Here is a 15,024-nt window from a genome sequence, read left to right as displayed (position 1 = left end):
CCATTAGTTGTGTAATGTTTCTCAAATAGTAAATAAACTCAACAAAATTTCAGGAAAAAGACCTAAGTGTAATTTTCCCTGTGTTTATATGGTCCTTATGTCCCTGGAAAATGGTGGCACTCAACTCAAACCATGGAAAACATACTTTCTATTTCTCTATAACATGAGAGTTGAGCCCTAGGACTAGCTTTGTGTCATAGATAGATAGATACATACATACATAGATTTGTACCTCTAGGAAGGCAGAGCAGGCTGCTATCTGTGTGACATACAGGCCTCTTCATTCAAGGCCAGTCATAATTTCCATTCACTGTGACAATGGTAACACCCTCAGGAATTTCCTACATGGCAGTGCCAGCCTCCTTGAGACTATGGATCAAACTATATGAGCAGAAACATTTTTATGTCTCTCCTTTAAGACACATGAACTCTATATACATTGCTTAAAGGCAACTTTTTTTTGAGACAGGGTCTCGCTATGCAGTTCAGGATGGCCTTGAGCTCATTATGTGGCCCAGGCTGGTCTTGAACTCGCAATGATCCTCCCACCTCAGCCTCCTGAGTGCTGGGATTACAGGCGTGAGCCACCATGCCCAGTTTAAAGACAATTTTTAATTCTGTGCATTTACCTGATTTCCACTTTTCTTTCTGACACAGAATGACCCTTGCCTGGGCGTGGAAGCAGACCGAGTTTACTGTCTCAAGTTGTCCCAGCTTGCACCCAAACAAATTGTCACGAGAAGGCTGTGACCTCTGGGAACAGGACACCATCCAGTGGGTAGGCTTGTTAATACCCACAAATTGCTTCAAGCATGTCACATTGGGGAAAGACAGAAAGAGAAACCAGCATGTATGAGCACCACAGTGCTGGGTGCTTTGCAGGGCTCCTGTTTAATACTCTCTCATTATAGATTCCCAACAGCCCTGTGAGACAATCATGACTGAGTTTTACAGAGACCGATGGCAGTGATGTAAGGCCACACAGATAGCCCCAGCCCCCCTGGATGTAGTTTGGCTCTCTTGCTCCCACAGAGCACACACATTCCCTGTAGGCCCTATGATGACCTTTTATACATTTCAAAATTGTATCCATGTCTCCTGGGCTTTCTTAGCTGCTGCGTCTGGCATTGAGGACACTGTGCTGAACAAACCTGACGTGGGACTTGTCTTTATGGGGCTTGCATTGTAGTAGGAAAGCAAACATTACCCCTGTGTGAACGTAGGTGCTGCGGGTAACTGCCCTCCTTTATCAGTGCGATGTGAAGAATGTGGGCTCTGGCGCTGGCTGGGTTTCCACTCAATGATACCATCTGTAACTGTGTGTGTGGCCTTCCATCACTGCCATCGGTCTCTGTAAAACTCAATCATGATTGTCTCACAGGGCTGTTGGGAATCTATAATGAGAGAGTATTAAACAGGAGCCCTGCAAAGCACCCAGCGCTGTGGTGCTCAATCCATGCTGGTTTCTCTTTCTTTCCTTCCCCAGTGTGACATGCTTGATGCAACTTGTAGGTGTTTAGCAAGGGCTTCAAACTCTGGATAAAATGATTATCTCTGCTGCTTTCATACTTCACTCTTTGGTTAGATAACCATGAAATGCCTTGGCAAAACACAACCAAGGAGCTCACTCATGTCTGGATTAAAGTTGAAAGCAAAAGACAAATGGCCTCTCAGATCAATTGTTGTAATGTTATAACACATATTGACTCATATCACCATTGACTATTATTACCATCTCACTGTGTCTTGTATACTAAGCTAACAATCAGCCCACGTCATTGATCTGAATTCATGTGAGCTCCTACTGGTGTTCTGTAAGTACATTATAATTTTAGATGTGTTCCCTGGGCTTGCAAGCCTGGAAAATGCTAGGCCAGGGAGGTTTATAATAATCTCCACTGGACAGAGGAACATGTTCATGTTGTTGTATAATAAATGCCCAGCTATCTCAGTTCATATTTCCTTTGTGGCCCACTGCATTTAGGGCACTGCATCCGACATCCAAGCTCCTGTTGTGATTGGGTCACAGCTGTCTTGTCTCTGTGGGTCATGGGTGACATCTGCCTAAAGATTTCGGGTTTTCCTGGGTCCACAGGGAACATGGAAAGTGAACCTCTGGGAATGTAAATGTGTTCCCAGGCCCAGAGAGCGTTGTCTTCTGTCATTTAAGATCAAATTTAAGAGCCCTGTCATGCTGAAGCAAGAGTCTCTTACAAACAAATCAGTGAGCTTCTTGCTTTCTGTGTCCTTCCCTTTTGCTCTGCTTGAGATTTCTAGTGTTTCTACATGCTTGGTCCATGGTCAGGCTATAAAGACATAAGAAAAAATTGAGGTCCAGGCTTAGTTCGGAGTCTTAGATGAGAACTCTCCCCCCTCCAAGTTCTCAGTCTATTGTAGTGCCACAGAGGTTCATGAGAGATGGGAGAAGCAAACAGCTGGCAAGTCTGCAGGTACGCAGGAAGACCACCTCCCTTGTCTGCCAGGGATTTAGTAAGGAAGAAGGAGGATTCTTTACAGATGACTGGAAGGTAAGGGACTGGCCAGAGATCAGAAGGCAGGAGGAAGGCTAACATTTCCTGTGAGCTCTTTGGGCGAGCTTAACACCCCAAATACTTTCACCCCTATCCCATTTTCCAGTGGTCATTGGCTACCACTGAAGTCAAAGAGGGACACCGACCATGTTTGCTGAGGGAAAAATGGCTGCTGTAGCTGGCCTTGGGTGACCCGTGGGAGTTCCATTGTACCACTCAGCTCAGCCAGGCTTCCCACCAGCCACTCTCCCTTGGAGCTTCTCATGATCAAAGGCATGTGAAAGGACTGGCTTGCATATCAACGCTTTGGAGTTTGTCTTCAAATTTACACCTGCAATGGAAAGACAGGCATGTGGGAGATCCTATTCTCGTTCTGCTGGTGTAAACAGTCAGGTCCTGGGCAAGCACCTGGCTGCCGGTCTGGGCTGTCAGAAGAGAGGAGTGTTTCCCACCGTCTGGCTTCTTAGTTTCCACTCAGTGCTTCTCTGTTAGGAATTGGTCTTGGCAGAAGCACCAGCCCTGCTCTGCTGTCCCTGCCCACCCGCCCTGGGACCTGGAGCTGGGTACTTGGGGTAACAAGGAACAAGATTCACAGCTGCACCCTGAAGTCTTCTTGCCTGTCTCTTCTCAGTTTTACTCCTGCCCTCCCTCAAAGGAGCATGTGATTCCAGCTGATCGACTTCTCAGAACTGCAGATTTCTTATTTGTAGTATAATTCCAAGCAGAATCTCTCCCACACACATCATACAGAACAAAACATAACCAAAAATTTAAAAATACCAGTGCATTTCTCATTGCATAGGTATGAGGATTAAGTAAAATAATGAATGTAAGACACATTGTCAGTGCTCAAAAAATGGTAGTTGTTTTTGATACATGTTATGTTAATTGCATTTTAAATGATTAAACTGTGAATATTCCTCCAAACTGAAAGGTGGTTGGATTTAGCAGCATATGTATGGCTTTTAGGAATTGCAACACACACCTATGTTCAGATCCTGGCTCCTTGGTATACAAACCATATGAATGGAAATAGCTCATCCATTAAATCCCTGTACCTGTGATGGGGTAATAATAGTATCAGTGTGAACAATATGAATATACACACAAGTGTATGTAGCTGGAGGAGTTGATTTATGAAAATGAAGGTTTTCGTATATCTCATCCTATATGCTGATCTCAGAGGGCTGCTTGTTAAGACCTGAGTATGGTTATGGGAAATACCAGCACCAAACCTGTGTACTGTCCTTTTTATGAGTTGGGAAGCTATGGCAGTAATACTTGCTAAAAATGCAGAGATGAGCAGAGCCTGCTGGGTGTGTTAAGAGGACGAAATGACAGAATTTGGTGCAGGTGGGGCTGGTTGATGAGGGAGAAGGCGGAAAGCAGGATGATCCTAGATCTCTGGCTTAGGAACACGGGAGGATGGTGGTCATGTTCACTGATGTAGGGAACTCAGAAGGAGCAGATTTGAGGGGAAAGACAATGAGTTGTGTGTGTGACATGTCACATTTGTAACGATACGATCTGGAGCCCGAGAGAGGTGTATGCCAACGAGAGTGGAGAATTACTCGCATTCAGGGCGTAATTTACCTGAAGTCTAGGGAGTGATGGGAGTCACACAGGCTTAGTATTTGAAACCATGCTACATGTGGCCTCCAATACAACATGACAGCATAGAACAATGAGGCGGCTGAGCCGATTCCAAGAAGTACTTGCTGAATGCCACTCCATCGAGGCCTGGTGCCAGGGCAATCTGTAAACGGGGTTGGTTCCTCTGCCTTCAAGGAGATAGCAGGCTAGTGGCCAGCTTCTCTTCTGGAGGGCTTTGCAATGTGGAGAAAATCCTCTAGCTACAAACTATAACAATGAAGATGCTACTGTGTACCTTGTAGAATTAGATCACATGTATGCATATTGGGGAGCCTGGCACAGTGCCTGGCACCAGTCAATACCACAATAGGTCAGTATTGCCATTCTGGCCAAAAGAATATCAGGAGGAAAGGCACTTGGCTTCAGTATTGTGAAATATCTGTATACTCTTATGTTTTTAAAAAGTTCAGTGTGCAAAGTACGATAGGAATACAAGAGACATAGGCTTGTGGTGTTGGGCAGGAGAAGCCAGGGCCAGAGATTTGAAAGTGTTTTTGACTGTAATGGAGTTGTACACATTTGGAAGTGAGCTAAAGATTAATCAGTCAGTTCATTGGCAGGAAAACTTCACTATTGAAAAAATGATTTTAGCTGGGGAGGGAGCTTACTCAGCAAGCAAGCACTCTGTTCTGGGTGGGCAGAGTGTGATGCCTTCTCTTCTGGGGTCTCAGTGCTCAGTGCTCAGTGCTCCTGTTGAAGAGGAGTGTGAGCTGTGAGGCCAAGGAACAAGCAATGGTGTGGGCTGGATTCTGGAGAGATGTTCCTCGGGGATGTGGGAACTGTGATGCTGACATCTACAGGGATCAGGGAGCAGCTGAGGGTCAGGGGACAAGGTCAGTCCCTGAGGAGAGAGCACTGTAGGGTGATGATGTCAGATGTTCAGACCTCAGCCACGGAGGGTGGGGTGAGTCTCCATTGGGAAACAAGGCAGATTAATACAGCAAGATAATAAAAACAGTATTGTGTTACCACAAAGGCCAGATGCCACTAAATTCTACCAGAACTTGGAAATTGGGCACATTATATCTGACAGGCAAGGGTATTGAAATACAAAGAGGTTAAGGAGTTTGCCCAGTGCTATGAACTGGTGCTCAATGGTTTGAGTTTGCCCCCCAAGGAGTCATGTGTTGGGGCGTGGTCCCCTGTGGGCTCGGTCCCCTGTGTGGTGATACTGGGAGGTGGTGGACCTTTAAGAGCTGGAGCTGATGGGAGGTTTTTAGGTCACTGGAGGGTGCATTACAGGAAGGGATTAAGGTAGTCTCTTGGGGTAGCTCTCTGAGAAAGGTGTTCTAGAGTGAGTCTGCCTGTGAGTCATTCTTTACCTCCCTGTCTGGCCATGTGATCTCTCTCTTTGTCATATGCTTATGCCATCTATCAGGAGGCCTTCACCAAAGCCAAACCAGTGTTAGTGCCATGCCCTTGAGCCTCTAAAACAGTGAGCAAAAGAAACCCATTTGCTTTGCAAATTAGCCAGCCTCAGGTGTTTTGTTATAGGAACAGAAAACAAACTAATATGGCTAAGAAGGGGTAGCCCTGAGATTTTGAACCCAAGTCTGTGTGGCTCCAAAGCCCATGCCCTGCATTCTGCTCCCCCTACCCACCTGTTTCTCAGATATGTGGACTGTGTGAAGGTCAAGGGAAGCTGAAGCCCAAGGTGGTGGGTAATGAAGACCCACACTAGCCTGGCTTAGAACCCACATGTTAGGAGACTCAGGAAGGGATAGAAAGAGGCTGGCTGGGGCTGAGGCAGTGGGGAATAGGTTGGGGAGGCCTGGCAGGGCTGATGTCTGGAGTTTCCCCAGGTGCAGCAAGAGGGTGTGGACAAGAGGCTTGGGAGGAGAATGGGCAGTCTCACGACATGCTGGTTCTTTCCTCTGAGGCAGGTTTATAACCCCAGATGAGTTTTAGAGTGGCCTTTTGATGCTCGCTAATGATGGGTAGGTTATACTCCACATAAAGCTGCTGTTCACCAGGACTGGGGTCTATTACCTTGCAGTGACAACAAGGGAAAGCTCCTCTTGTCTCTCAGGTTTTTTCTCCTTCATGACACCTTCTTACCTCCAAGGTGAATCAAGGCATCTGTCATGGACAGGGCAGCTTAGGACCAGCACCACTTCCACCTTCTGGCCAGGATCTAGGTATCTGCAGGATTCCTACCTGACGCTGTGCCTCTGTTTCTTTATTCGTCATGAAATGGCAATTTAAAGGGCAAATAAAACAGTAATCGCAAACTGTTGAAATTTATCTTAGCACCAAACTAATACTATGTTCAATGGGGAGGGAACATGTATTCTAGGTTTCCTCTGACAGCCCTCTTCAGCTTTCCCAGTTAATTATGGTAGAGAGAACTTTAGGTTGGAGATCCCAAGACTTTGTGTTTTAATTCTGGCTCTAGCACTAGCTGTGTCACCCAGCTCTCTCTCTCTCTGTCTCTCTCTGTCTCTCTCTCTCTCTCTCTCTCTCTCTCCTCCCTCTGTCTCTGTCTGTATGTGTGTATGTACTCATGTGTCCAGTAATAATTTTTTCCTGGACCTTAAAGGGTAGCTGGACATGGAAAAGCACTTTGGAAAAGAAAAGAATCCCAGCATAGAGGGTTGCAAACGAGGAGAGCATTCCCAGGGAGACTTTTTGATCTGGGTTGTGGATGTAGATGACAGGCAGGAGCCCCAGAGGCCAAGAGAGAGCAAAGGAGCCGATGGAGGCTAAAGGGAAGCCCTTGAAGAGTAATAGAGGCAGGAAAGAGGGTTGTGGGGGAATGAAGCCGTCAGGCAAGTCAGAGCTGTGTGCCGAGTAGAGGGCCTTTCACCGTGAGCCTCGCCAAGAAGTCGCGCGTGAGTGTTCAGCTACAACTCCTTGGGAACAATTAATGCTATTTCCTTCAAAAAATTTGAGTAAACCAGCACATTCATCAGTGATAAAGCCAAAGAAGATTTTAGAATGTGCTATTCAGGCTTTCTCACTTGAACCCTTCCAAGATGGCGAGTGGTGACATGTTTGACCGTGCAGGAGCAGGTACTGTTCTTTCCACATGTGCCCCGGTTTCCCCACCCATCGAGCTGAGAGGTTTATCTGGATACCCTGCTTCCAGCTCAGGAGAGCCTACATCTCTGTTCAAAATCTGAGTCTCACCCCTAACAGAAGTTCTTACTTTCCCAGAGACTGGGTAAGTTATTTTGTCAAACTGCTTGATCTCTAGGAGACACTGGAGCATGTGGCATGGGTCCGATGAACAGTAATGAGCTTGAGCAATGGAGTTATAAAAGTCTAAAGGAGCCTCATGGCTCTAGCTGCTCAATTACTGCCCCTTGAAGGGGACTCCTCGTCTCCCCTGCCCCACTTCCATCCTATGACACCTGCGTCTTTTCCTGTATTCCCTAAATCAGTAAATGGCACTATTCCTCCCAAACCCCTCGAGCACTGGGGACCTCTTCCGGTCTCCCTCTCCCCTCCTGGTCTCTTCACATGCACGCACTGACCAGAATCCCTGGTCCCACCCCTTCCCACACGTTGCTCTGATTCCACCCCGCTGTCCCTGCCCCAGCGCAGGGCTTCAGGACTTTGATATCTATGGCTTCTTCTTCCTTAGCCTTGTTCCTTGCAAACAGTGATTCCCAGGTACCCTGGTGCGGTGGGTGCCGCAGCCCTCTGCAGGTAAAACTCCATCAGTTGCCTACAGATTAAGTACACATGAAAGGCATTTTGTGATCCTCCCTTCCCATGCTTGTGAACTTTCTTCCAGTCCCTGGGTATAACTGTATCTTCGAACTTTCTCTGGGTGAACTAGCTTATTGCAAGGGCCTCTGCCATCACCAGGGATCTGATGACCCCAGGTCCCTCTCCCACACTCCCAGCATGTGCTTTCGGTGACCACAGACCCTCTCAGCTGAGTGCCTGCTATATTCTTCTATCTGGCTGGTCATATTCCCGCTGCTGCCCCTAAATCTTTCCTGCTCCTCTTGAGGGCTCCATGGCCATAACCACCTTGAAATTTAGAAGGTGTGCTGAATGCCATTCTCCCTCACGCAGTCCTGTCGATTTTATCTTGGAAAATTTCCTCAAGCCTCCTATCCTCCCTCCAGCTCCACACCCACGTCAGTTCAAGCATTTCCTCTGCCCCGACCATCTGTCGGCTCCGGTACATTTTCTGTGCAGTCTCCGAGCCAGCCGAGGATCTTCCTGTAATACAGCTAACTGAGCTGCTTCCTTCTCGTTTCACCATCATTTCAGTAAATCACCCTCATTTTGGAGCGTTGCCCAAACTCCCTCCCGTGATACTCAAATGATTCCCTGCTGGCACCCTCCCTCACACCCAAGCGTGATTTTCTCCTTTCCCCTTCCTCACACTCATCCTCACTTATTCCAGGTAAGCTCTGAAAGCTCACTGTCAGAGTTCAAATCCTGGCTCCAAGCCCTAAGGGCTGGTAACCTGTGGCAAGTCCTGCTAGCATCTCTGGGCCTCTCTTCCGTATCTGTAGAACAGGACTGAGAGGAAGTGGGCAGAGCACTGCGTAACAGCTACATCAGTGCTCTGCTGCCGCTCTGTGCTCTGTCTTTCGCTGGTCTCCTCAGCAGGATCACCACAAATAAACACTTTCTCCTCTACCCTCTTTCTGTTTTCGACTATTTGCAGCTCCCCAGAATCACCGCGCGCTCTCCTGCTTCCTGCCGTCTGCCCAGTTTCTTTCTCTTGCCTCACAATTCAGTTGTGCCTCTTGCTCTGCCCTTCGCTTCACCCCTTTGCCCTTCTGGCCAGCCTCACTTGTGCATGCTGTCTTTAGCCTTCACTGCCTCAACATAGGAACAGGAATTTGCCCTCACTTCCTGCTCAGCCCCCGAGAAGCTGCAAGTCTAGCAGAGCTTTGTTTTTGCTTAGGATCTGCAGCCTGTGTCTGTGACACCGAGGATCCATATTACTACAATTGGATGCAAATCCTCCTGTGTGACAAAGGACTGCTTTAATTGGCTTTGACATCCCTGGGATTGCAAGCACAGTATTTCTTCAGAAATTGTCCTTTTACCTGCCCCTCACTGCTAATGTTTTGTGGCTTGGTATTCCAGTTGCTGAATTTCTCCCTCCCAATATTTTAGCTCACTTCTTCTCCCAAACACCCAGCTGACTTCCTCAATGCACCATAAATCTCTGATCTGAATCCTGCTCTTATAGATCATACTGGTGTGCTGATCACAACAGCGCAGTGTGACCTCGTGGGTGTGATTAATGCCACTTGTGTGTTTGTAACACAGCCTTCAACTGCGGTGATATCAGGATAAATCATGGCTCAGTATTTGTTAGCTGGCAAAGCCAGAATCTAAGTGTGACCCTTTTGTTTTACAGGTGAGCACAACAAAGGTCCCCCAAGGTTGGGTCACTTTCTCAAGGTCACACAGTCAAAAATTATTCAACTAAATTGAGGCTAATATCCAGGTTTTTATTTTTTTTTACTTCAATGCTTTTTCTAATTCACCAAAGGTTTTTTTAATGCAAGAAATTAATAAAAACTTGTGGTATTTTACATAAAATAAAATTTATTAGTGTAACTATTTTAAGTGTTAACTTCAGTGGAGCTAATTACATTTGTATTGTTGTGCAAGCATCATCCATCTCTAGAACCTTGTTTTTTTTACCTTGAAAAACTGAAATTCTGTGCCTTTTAAATACTAACTATCCGTTCACCCTGGCCTCAGCCTCTGGTCAACACCACTCTGCTTTCTGAGTCTAAGGCTACTCGGGGGACCTTATATGGGTAGAATCATACAGAGCTTGCCTTTTTGTGTCTGGCTTATTTCCCTTGCACAGTGTCTTCAAGATACATCCATGTTATTAGAATTTCCTCCTTTCTTAAGGCTGAAAAATACTCCGTATGTACTGGTGGTTCTTTGAGACCATTTTAGCATCTCCACAGTATCTTACTGCTAAGTAGTGTTAGAATTTAGAAGAGCCTTAATCTCATTTCCTAAATAACCACTAGGGGGCAGTAAAAGATGCAGAAATTTCCAATAGACCAGCTGAACGCGAAGGGATCCCGCCACTGTACCCTCTGTGTATCTCTTTCAACTGCCCATGTATATAGTTGCAAGGTAGGATTTCACACCCAAAGGCAACTTTGGATAAAACTAGAGATAACCATCAGCTGTAGCCCAAGTGCAAGTCTCCTTCACACTTGCTAAAATCAACACACAGAACTGCATTCAAGATGTTGGTTTCAGATTATATTATTTAATTTGCATTAGTCCAGGTATTCTCAGAATACATATCACAGTCACCTGTGGTGCTTTTTATAAAATACACATGTCTGGGTTTTAGTCAGGATCTATTTAATTCAGAATTTCTTGGGCTAGGGCTCAGACCCAGATCTATAGACTCTATTTTGGTTCTGGCCCATGATTTCTAAGAATCAGTACCTTAATCCTTTACTCTAATAACCTGGGGGTGGGGTGCAGTTGGGGGATGTCTCTTAGTTCCAAGATGGCCATGCTCAGCTGCCAGACTCCTGTTACAGCAGCACAGATATTTAGTCGGAGATGTTAAGAGCGTCCTTCCTATGGCAATCAGAAAAAGGAAGCTTTAATCTTATCAAAGGTAAAAATGGACAGTGAACTAAGGTGGGATCACAGACTTCAGTTCTCAGCCCCCCACCCCACCCGCTAGCCAGTTAGAGGACCCAAGGCAAATCAGGTCACCTATCTAAGCCTTAGCTTCCCCTTTGAATTATGAAAGGATGGGGTGGTGTTGATCTCCACAGATCTTCTAGTGATTCTATTAGTATTAATAATCTTGATTTGTAGTTACTACTCTGGCAGAGAGCAGAAGAAATATTCAGTAATGCAATGAATGACAGAGACTATTGACCGTGGGGTTTAATTTATTTAAGGCACATCCACTGAATTCAAAGGAGAAAATATTGTTCCTGATGATGTATTGAACTGTTAGTATCTTTGGCATAGCAAAAGCTTTCCAGAGGGAAAAATTACCCATCAGTGCAAACTTGACATTTTTCACTTCTTGATCCATAACTGCCACTCGTCCTCTCATATTTACTATATTTACTCTCATATTTACTATAAAGCACCATGTGTATGAATGCTTTGGATGAATATTAAGTAACTACATAAACATCAAGGTCACAGTTGCAAGGGAGAGTTGGTGGAAAGCTCTGGGAGCCTTGCATTGATCTCTTGTGAAGTTCCATTCTCGAATCCTGCTGACAAGGGGAAACAATTGATGTGGACCATTATTAAGGCTTTAAGTGTTTCTCCATTGTTAAAGATCTTTTACAAGCCCGAATAACTGATAGTGCCTGAGGAATTGGCAAAAGCTTCACTTAGAAATATAGGCTGGTCAAAGAGATAAGTCCAGCCCAGAGTGCAGATGTCCTGGGTGTAACTTACACAGCAAAGGCGGAAGCTGAGGGGAGCCCTTTTCTGGGGCATGGCTCAGAGCAGGACCTCCATACCAGGTGTCGCAGAGGTCATGGCTTCCTTTTCCTCTCCATTTCCTCCTTCACATTTCTTCTGGATCCTTCCCCTTGGTGAAAACTGCATCCCATGCCTGTCTCCATTTCCTTTTAGTAAAACTGGATACCTGAGATTGGGCACTTTATAGAAATTTATTGCCTAGGGTTCTGGAGACTGCAAGATCCAGTGTCAAGGTGGTGTCATCTGCCGAGGGCCCTATTGCTGCATCTTAACATGGCAAGCGAGTGCCAAGTGTGCCAGCTTGGATCTCTCCTTCTCCTCTTATAAAGCCATCAATCACCTCATCTTATTATTTCCCTCCTTAAATCTCCACTTCCAAATACTGTCAGCATATGAATCTGGAGATTAAGTTTCCAACACAGGTCTAGAGGCGGGGTGTGGGCACATTCAAACAATCTCATTGGAGAAATGGGGTGCATATGAAACCTGACTCCAGGTCCAGAACAAGACTGGTCAGTGCCTGAGTAATTAATTATGGGAGTGTTCTGCTGACCTGGAGCAGGAGGACAGCAGATCTTATGGATGACAGACTTTAGTTTCAAAAGATGTCAGGAGACTAAAGGATTGGCCAGTGACTAGATGAGGTTAATAACGAATGCAAATGATAAAACTCACATTTTCTGGGCACTCGTTGGATTTGTGGTGGTGTTTGGCCCTCTGCACATTTCAGTTTATTTCAACCTTATAAGGATCTAGTGAGGGTAGGACTTTATATCTTTATCTTAAAACTGAGACTGGTGTATGGAGAAAGGTACAAACACTGTAGAGTCATCCATGTAAATTTCAAACCCAGTTCTGCCTCTCAGTTAGCTGGGAAGTGACTTCGGCAGTAAGACAGCAGTGGCTGGGCTTCCGGTTGCCGTACACATGTCAGGTTCTGTGTGCCTGGCCTCTTGCAGGCGTTTTCTCATTTAGTCATCGGAACGACCTTACTCTTGTTTGACAGATGTGGAAGGCACAGGTAGCTTAAGCAACTTGCTTGAGGTCAAATAGTAAGTGGCAGAACCAGGGTTTGAAGCCAGGGAGTCTGGTGCCAGCCCTCACACTCATAACAATGACTGCATCCTCTGCATGTCCTCTACTGTAAAGAGGGGACACGTATTTTCTAAGAGGGTTAGGTGAGGCAATTTATATGAAGCACCTAGTAAAAGACCTAGTACATGGTGGGCATTCACACGTGGACCACCACCATTATTACTAGTTACATGACTTTCTTGAGAGTTTAGCTAATAACTGGAGAAACAAGATTCTCAAGATTTGTGGCTGCCAATCCAGTGTATTCTTCATTTCCCTCTGGAACACAAATAGAAAACAATTCTTCCATCGCTATCTTAGAACCTCATACAGTGTCAACTCCATGAAGGATGCCCAGCAAGCAGCCAGCAGATAGGGATCTATTCACCTATCAGATATGTGCCCAGGTCCTGCTGTGTTGGGGAACCCTGGAGGAGAAGGGTATCATGCTAATCATTCTTTTCCCCCTCCCCAGGTTCAAATGGTGAAAAATGGTGATCCCTCTTGGAAGCCCACTTTTATTGTGAAACCTGATGGCGGTTGTCAGGGTGATGGAATCTACCTCATTAAAGATCCTAGTGACATCCGGTTGGCTGGGACCCTCCGGAGCAGACCAGCTGTGGTCCAGGAATACATCTGCAAACCTCTCCTTATTGACAAGCTCAAGTTTGATATTCGTCTGTACGTCTTGCTCAAGTCCTTAGAGCCCTTGGAGATCTACATAGCCAAAGATGGACTTTCTAGGTTTTGTACTGAGCCATATCAGGAGCCCAACTCCCAAAATCTGCACCGTGTCTTCATGCACTTAACCAACTATTCACTGAATGTCCACAGTAGCAACTTCGTCCATTCAGACAATACCAGCACAGGCAGTAAAAGGACTTTTTCCAGCATTCTTTGTAGACTGTCTTCCAAAGGGGTTGACATCAAGAAAGTCTGGTCTGACATCATCTCTTTGGTGATTAAGACTGTCATTGCTCTGACTCCAGAGCTCAAAGTGTTCTACCAGTCAGACATCCCCACAGGGCGGCCAGGACCCACCTGCTTCCAGGTAACCACTGCCAGTTCCAATTGGAGTCTCAGCCTCCATCAGGCCTGCACACTCTGGCCTTTTATGGGATGAGAGATGGGGGTGGGGTGGCAAGAGGTGGGGAGAGGGTCGTGGCTGGTGTGGGCTTTTGTGTTAAAACCTGGGCCCAACTCCCATCTTTCTATTTATTGGCTGTATGATTGGGAGCAAGTTATTTCCCTGTTGTTATCTGTAAAATTAGACTAAAAGCACTTGTCTGAAAGGGTTCTTTTAAATGTTCAGTGAGCTAGCATATGGAAAACAGAATGCCTTCCATTTATGCAACAGTATTTACCAGCTGTTTAGTGGAGATCTGGCCTTGTCCAAGGTACTAGTGAGACCGTAGGTCAGGTGCCTGCTGGCTGATGCACTGTGGGAGATAAATCCTTTAAAAAGCAACTACTATGGAGTGTGGCAAGTGCTAGAATGGAATAGGAGGTGCAGGGGGTGCTGTGAGATGGTGGAACCACCTAACATTCTCTGGGTGGCAGTGAAGCAGGCAGCAAAGTGTTGCTGGAAGAAGCGGCAGTTAAACTGGAGGTGGGGCAGGTGGAACTGGACATCAGAAAGGGTGGCACTAAGAGGGCTTCATTATGATTGGAGAGTGGGGTTGGAGGCAGAGAGGTATCGATAGATTCAGGAAGGTGAGGTGGGAGAGATGGGTAGTGCCACATTCTTGAAAGCCTGAGGGAACTGGGGCTCCCCAGAGGGTTTCAAGCAGGGGACAGGCTGCATTAAGATTTGCATGTTTGACAGAACAGAGCATCCGCGGGGAGAAGGACGGAGTGCAGCAAGGCTGGGCACACAGTAAATACCTAGTGAGTCGGCGCCTTTAATTCAGCTAAGGGAGGGTGCTGGCTCTGAATAGAAAGGCAGGTAGAGAGCAGGAGATGGACAGATCTGAGTGCCTGTTGAAGAGGAAGAGTGACTGGACTTGGTGCCTGGCTGGGGCTGGGGGAGAGAGAGAGGGAAAAGTGGTGTGGAAGGAGGGGGGACATGAGGCTGACTTGCAGGTAGCTTGGAGACCTGAATGGAAAGAAAGATTGAGAGAGAGAAAGAGATAGAGAGAGCTCTGGAAGCAGACCAGGCTTGCTGGGGAAGGTCAGGATCTTTCAAATGGCTACTTGGCACCCAAGTGGAGAGGCTGAGTGGACACTTGGATATGTATTTGGCCAGAGTTCAGGAGAGTGGTCTGGGCTGAGAGCGAGATGAGACCTCACCAGTGCTCAGGTGCTGCCTAAAGACATGGAAACCTGTCGGGTGGGAAGAGGCCAGAGAAGA

The 15,024-nt window shown here is 46.4% G+C and overlaps 1 protein-coding gene across 2 annotated transcripts in view; it reads left to right on the top strand.

Moving 5' to 3' along the window:
* Window positions 1-15,024, top strand: part of Ttll11 (tubulin tyrosine ligase like 11) — a 265,404-nt gene that overhangs the window by 100,168 nt on the left and 150,212 nt on the right. For both annotated transcript variants that reach the window (XM_005004045.4, XM_063226944.1), the window contains exon 4: window positions 13,150-13,725. In XM_005004045.4, the coding sequence (XP_005004102.4) occupies window positions 13,150-13,725 (576 nt within the window). The remainder of the gene's footprint in view (window positions 1-13,149; window positions 13,726-15,024) is intronic.

The sequence above is a fragment of the Cavia porcellus genome, unplaced genomic scaffold, assembly GCF_034190915.1.
Source record: "Cavia porcellus strain 051 isolate PalLab524CR breed Dunkin Hartley unplaced genomic scaffold, mCavPor4.1 scaffold_1, whole genome shotgun sequence".
Classification (NCBI taxonomy): domain Eukaryota; kingdom Metazoa; phylum Chordata; class Mammalia; order Rodentia; family Caviidae; genus Cavia; species Cavia porcellus.
This window is presented reverse-complemented; position numbering and strand designations above follow the sequence as displayed.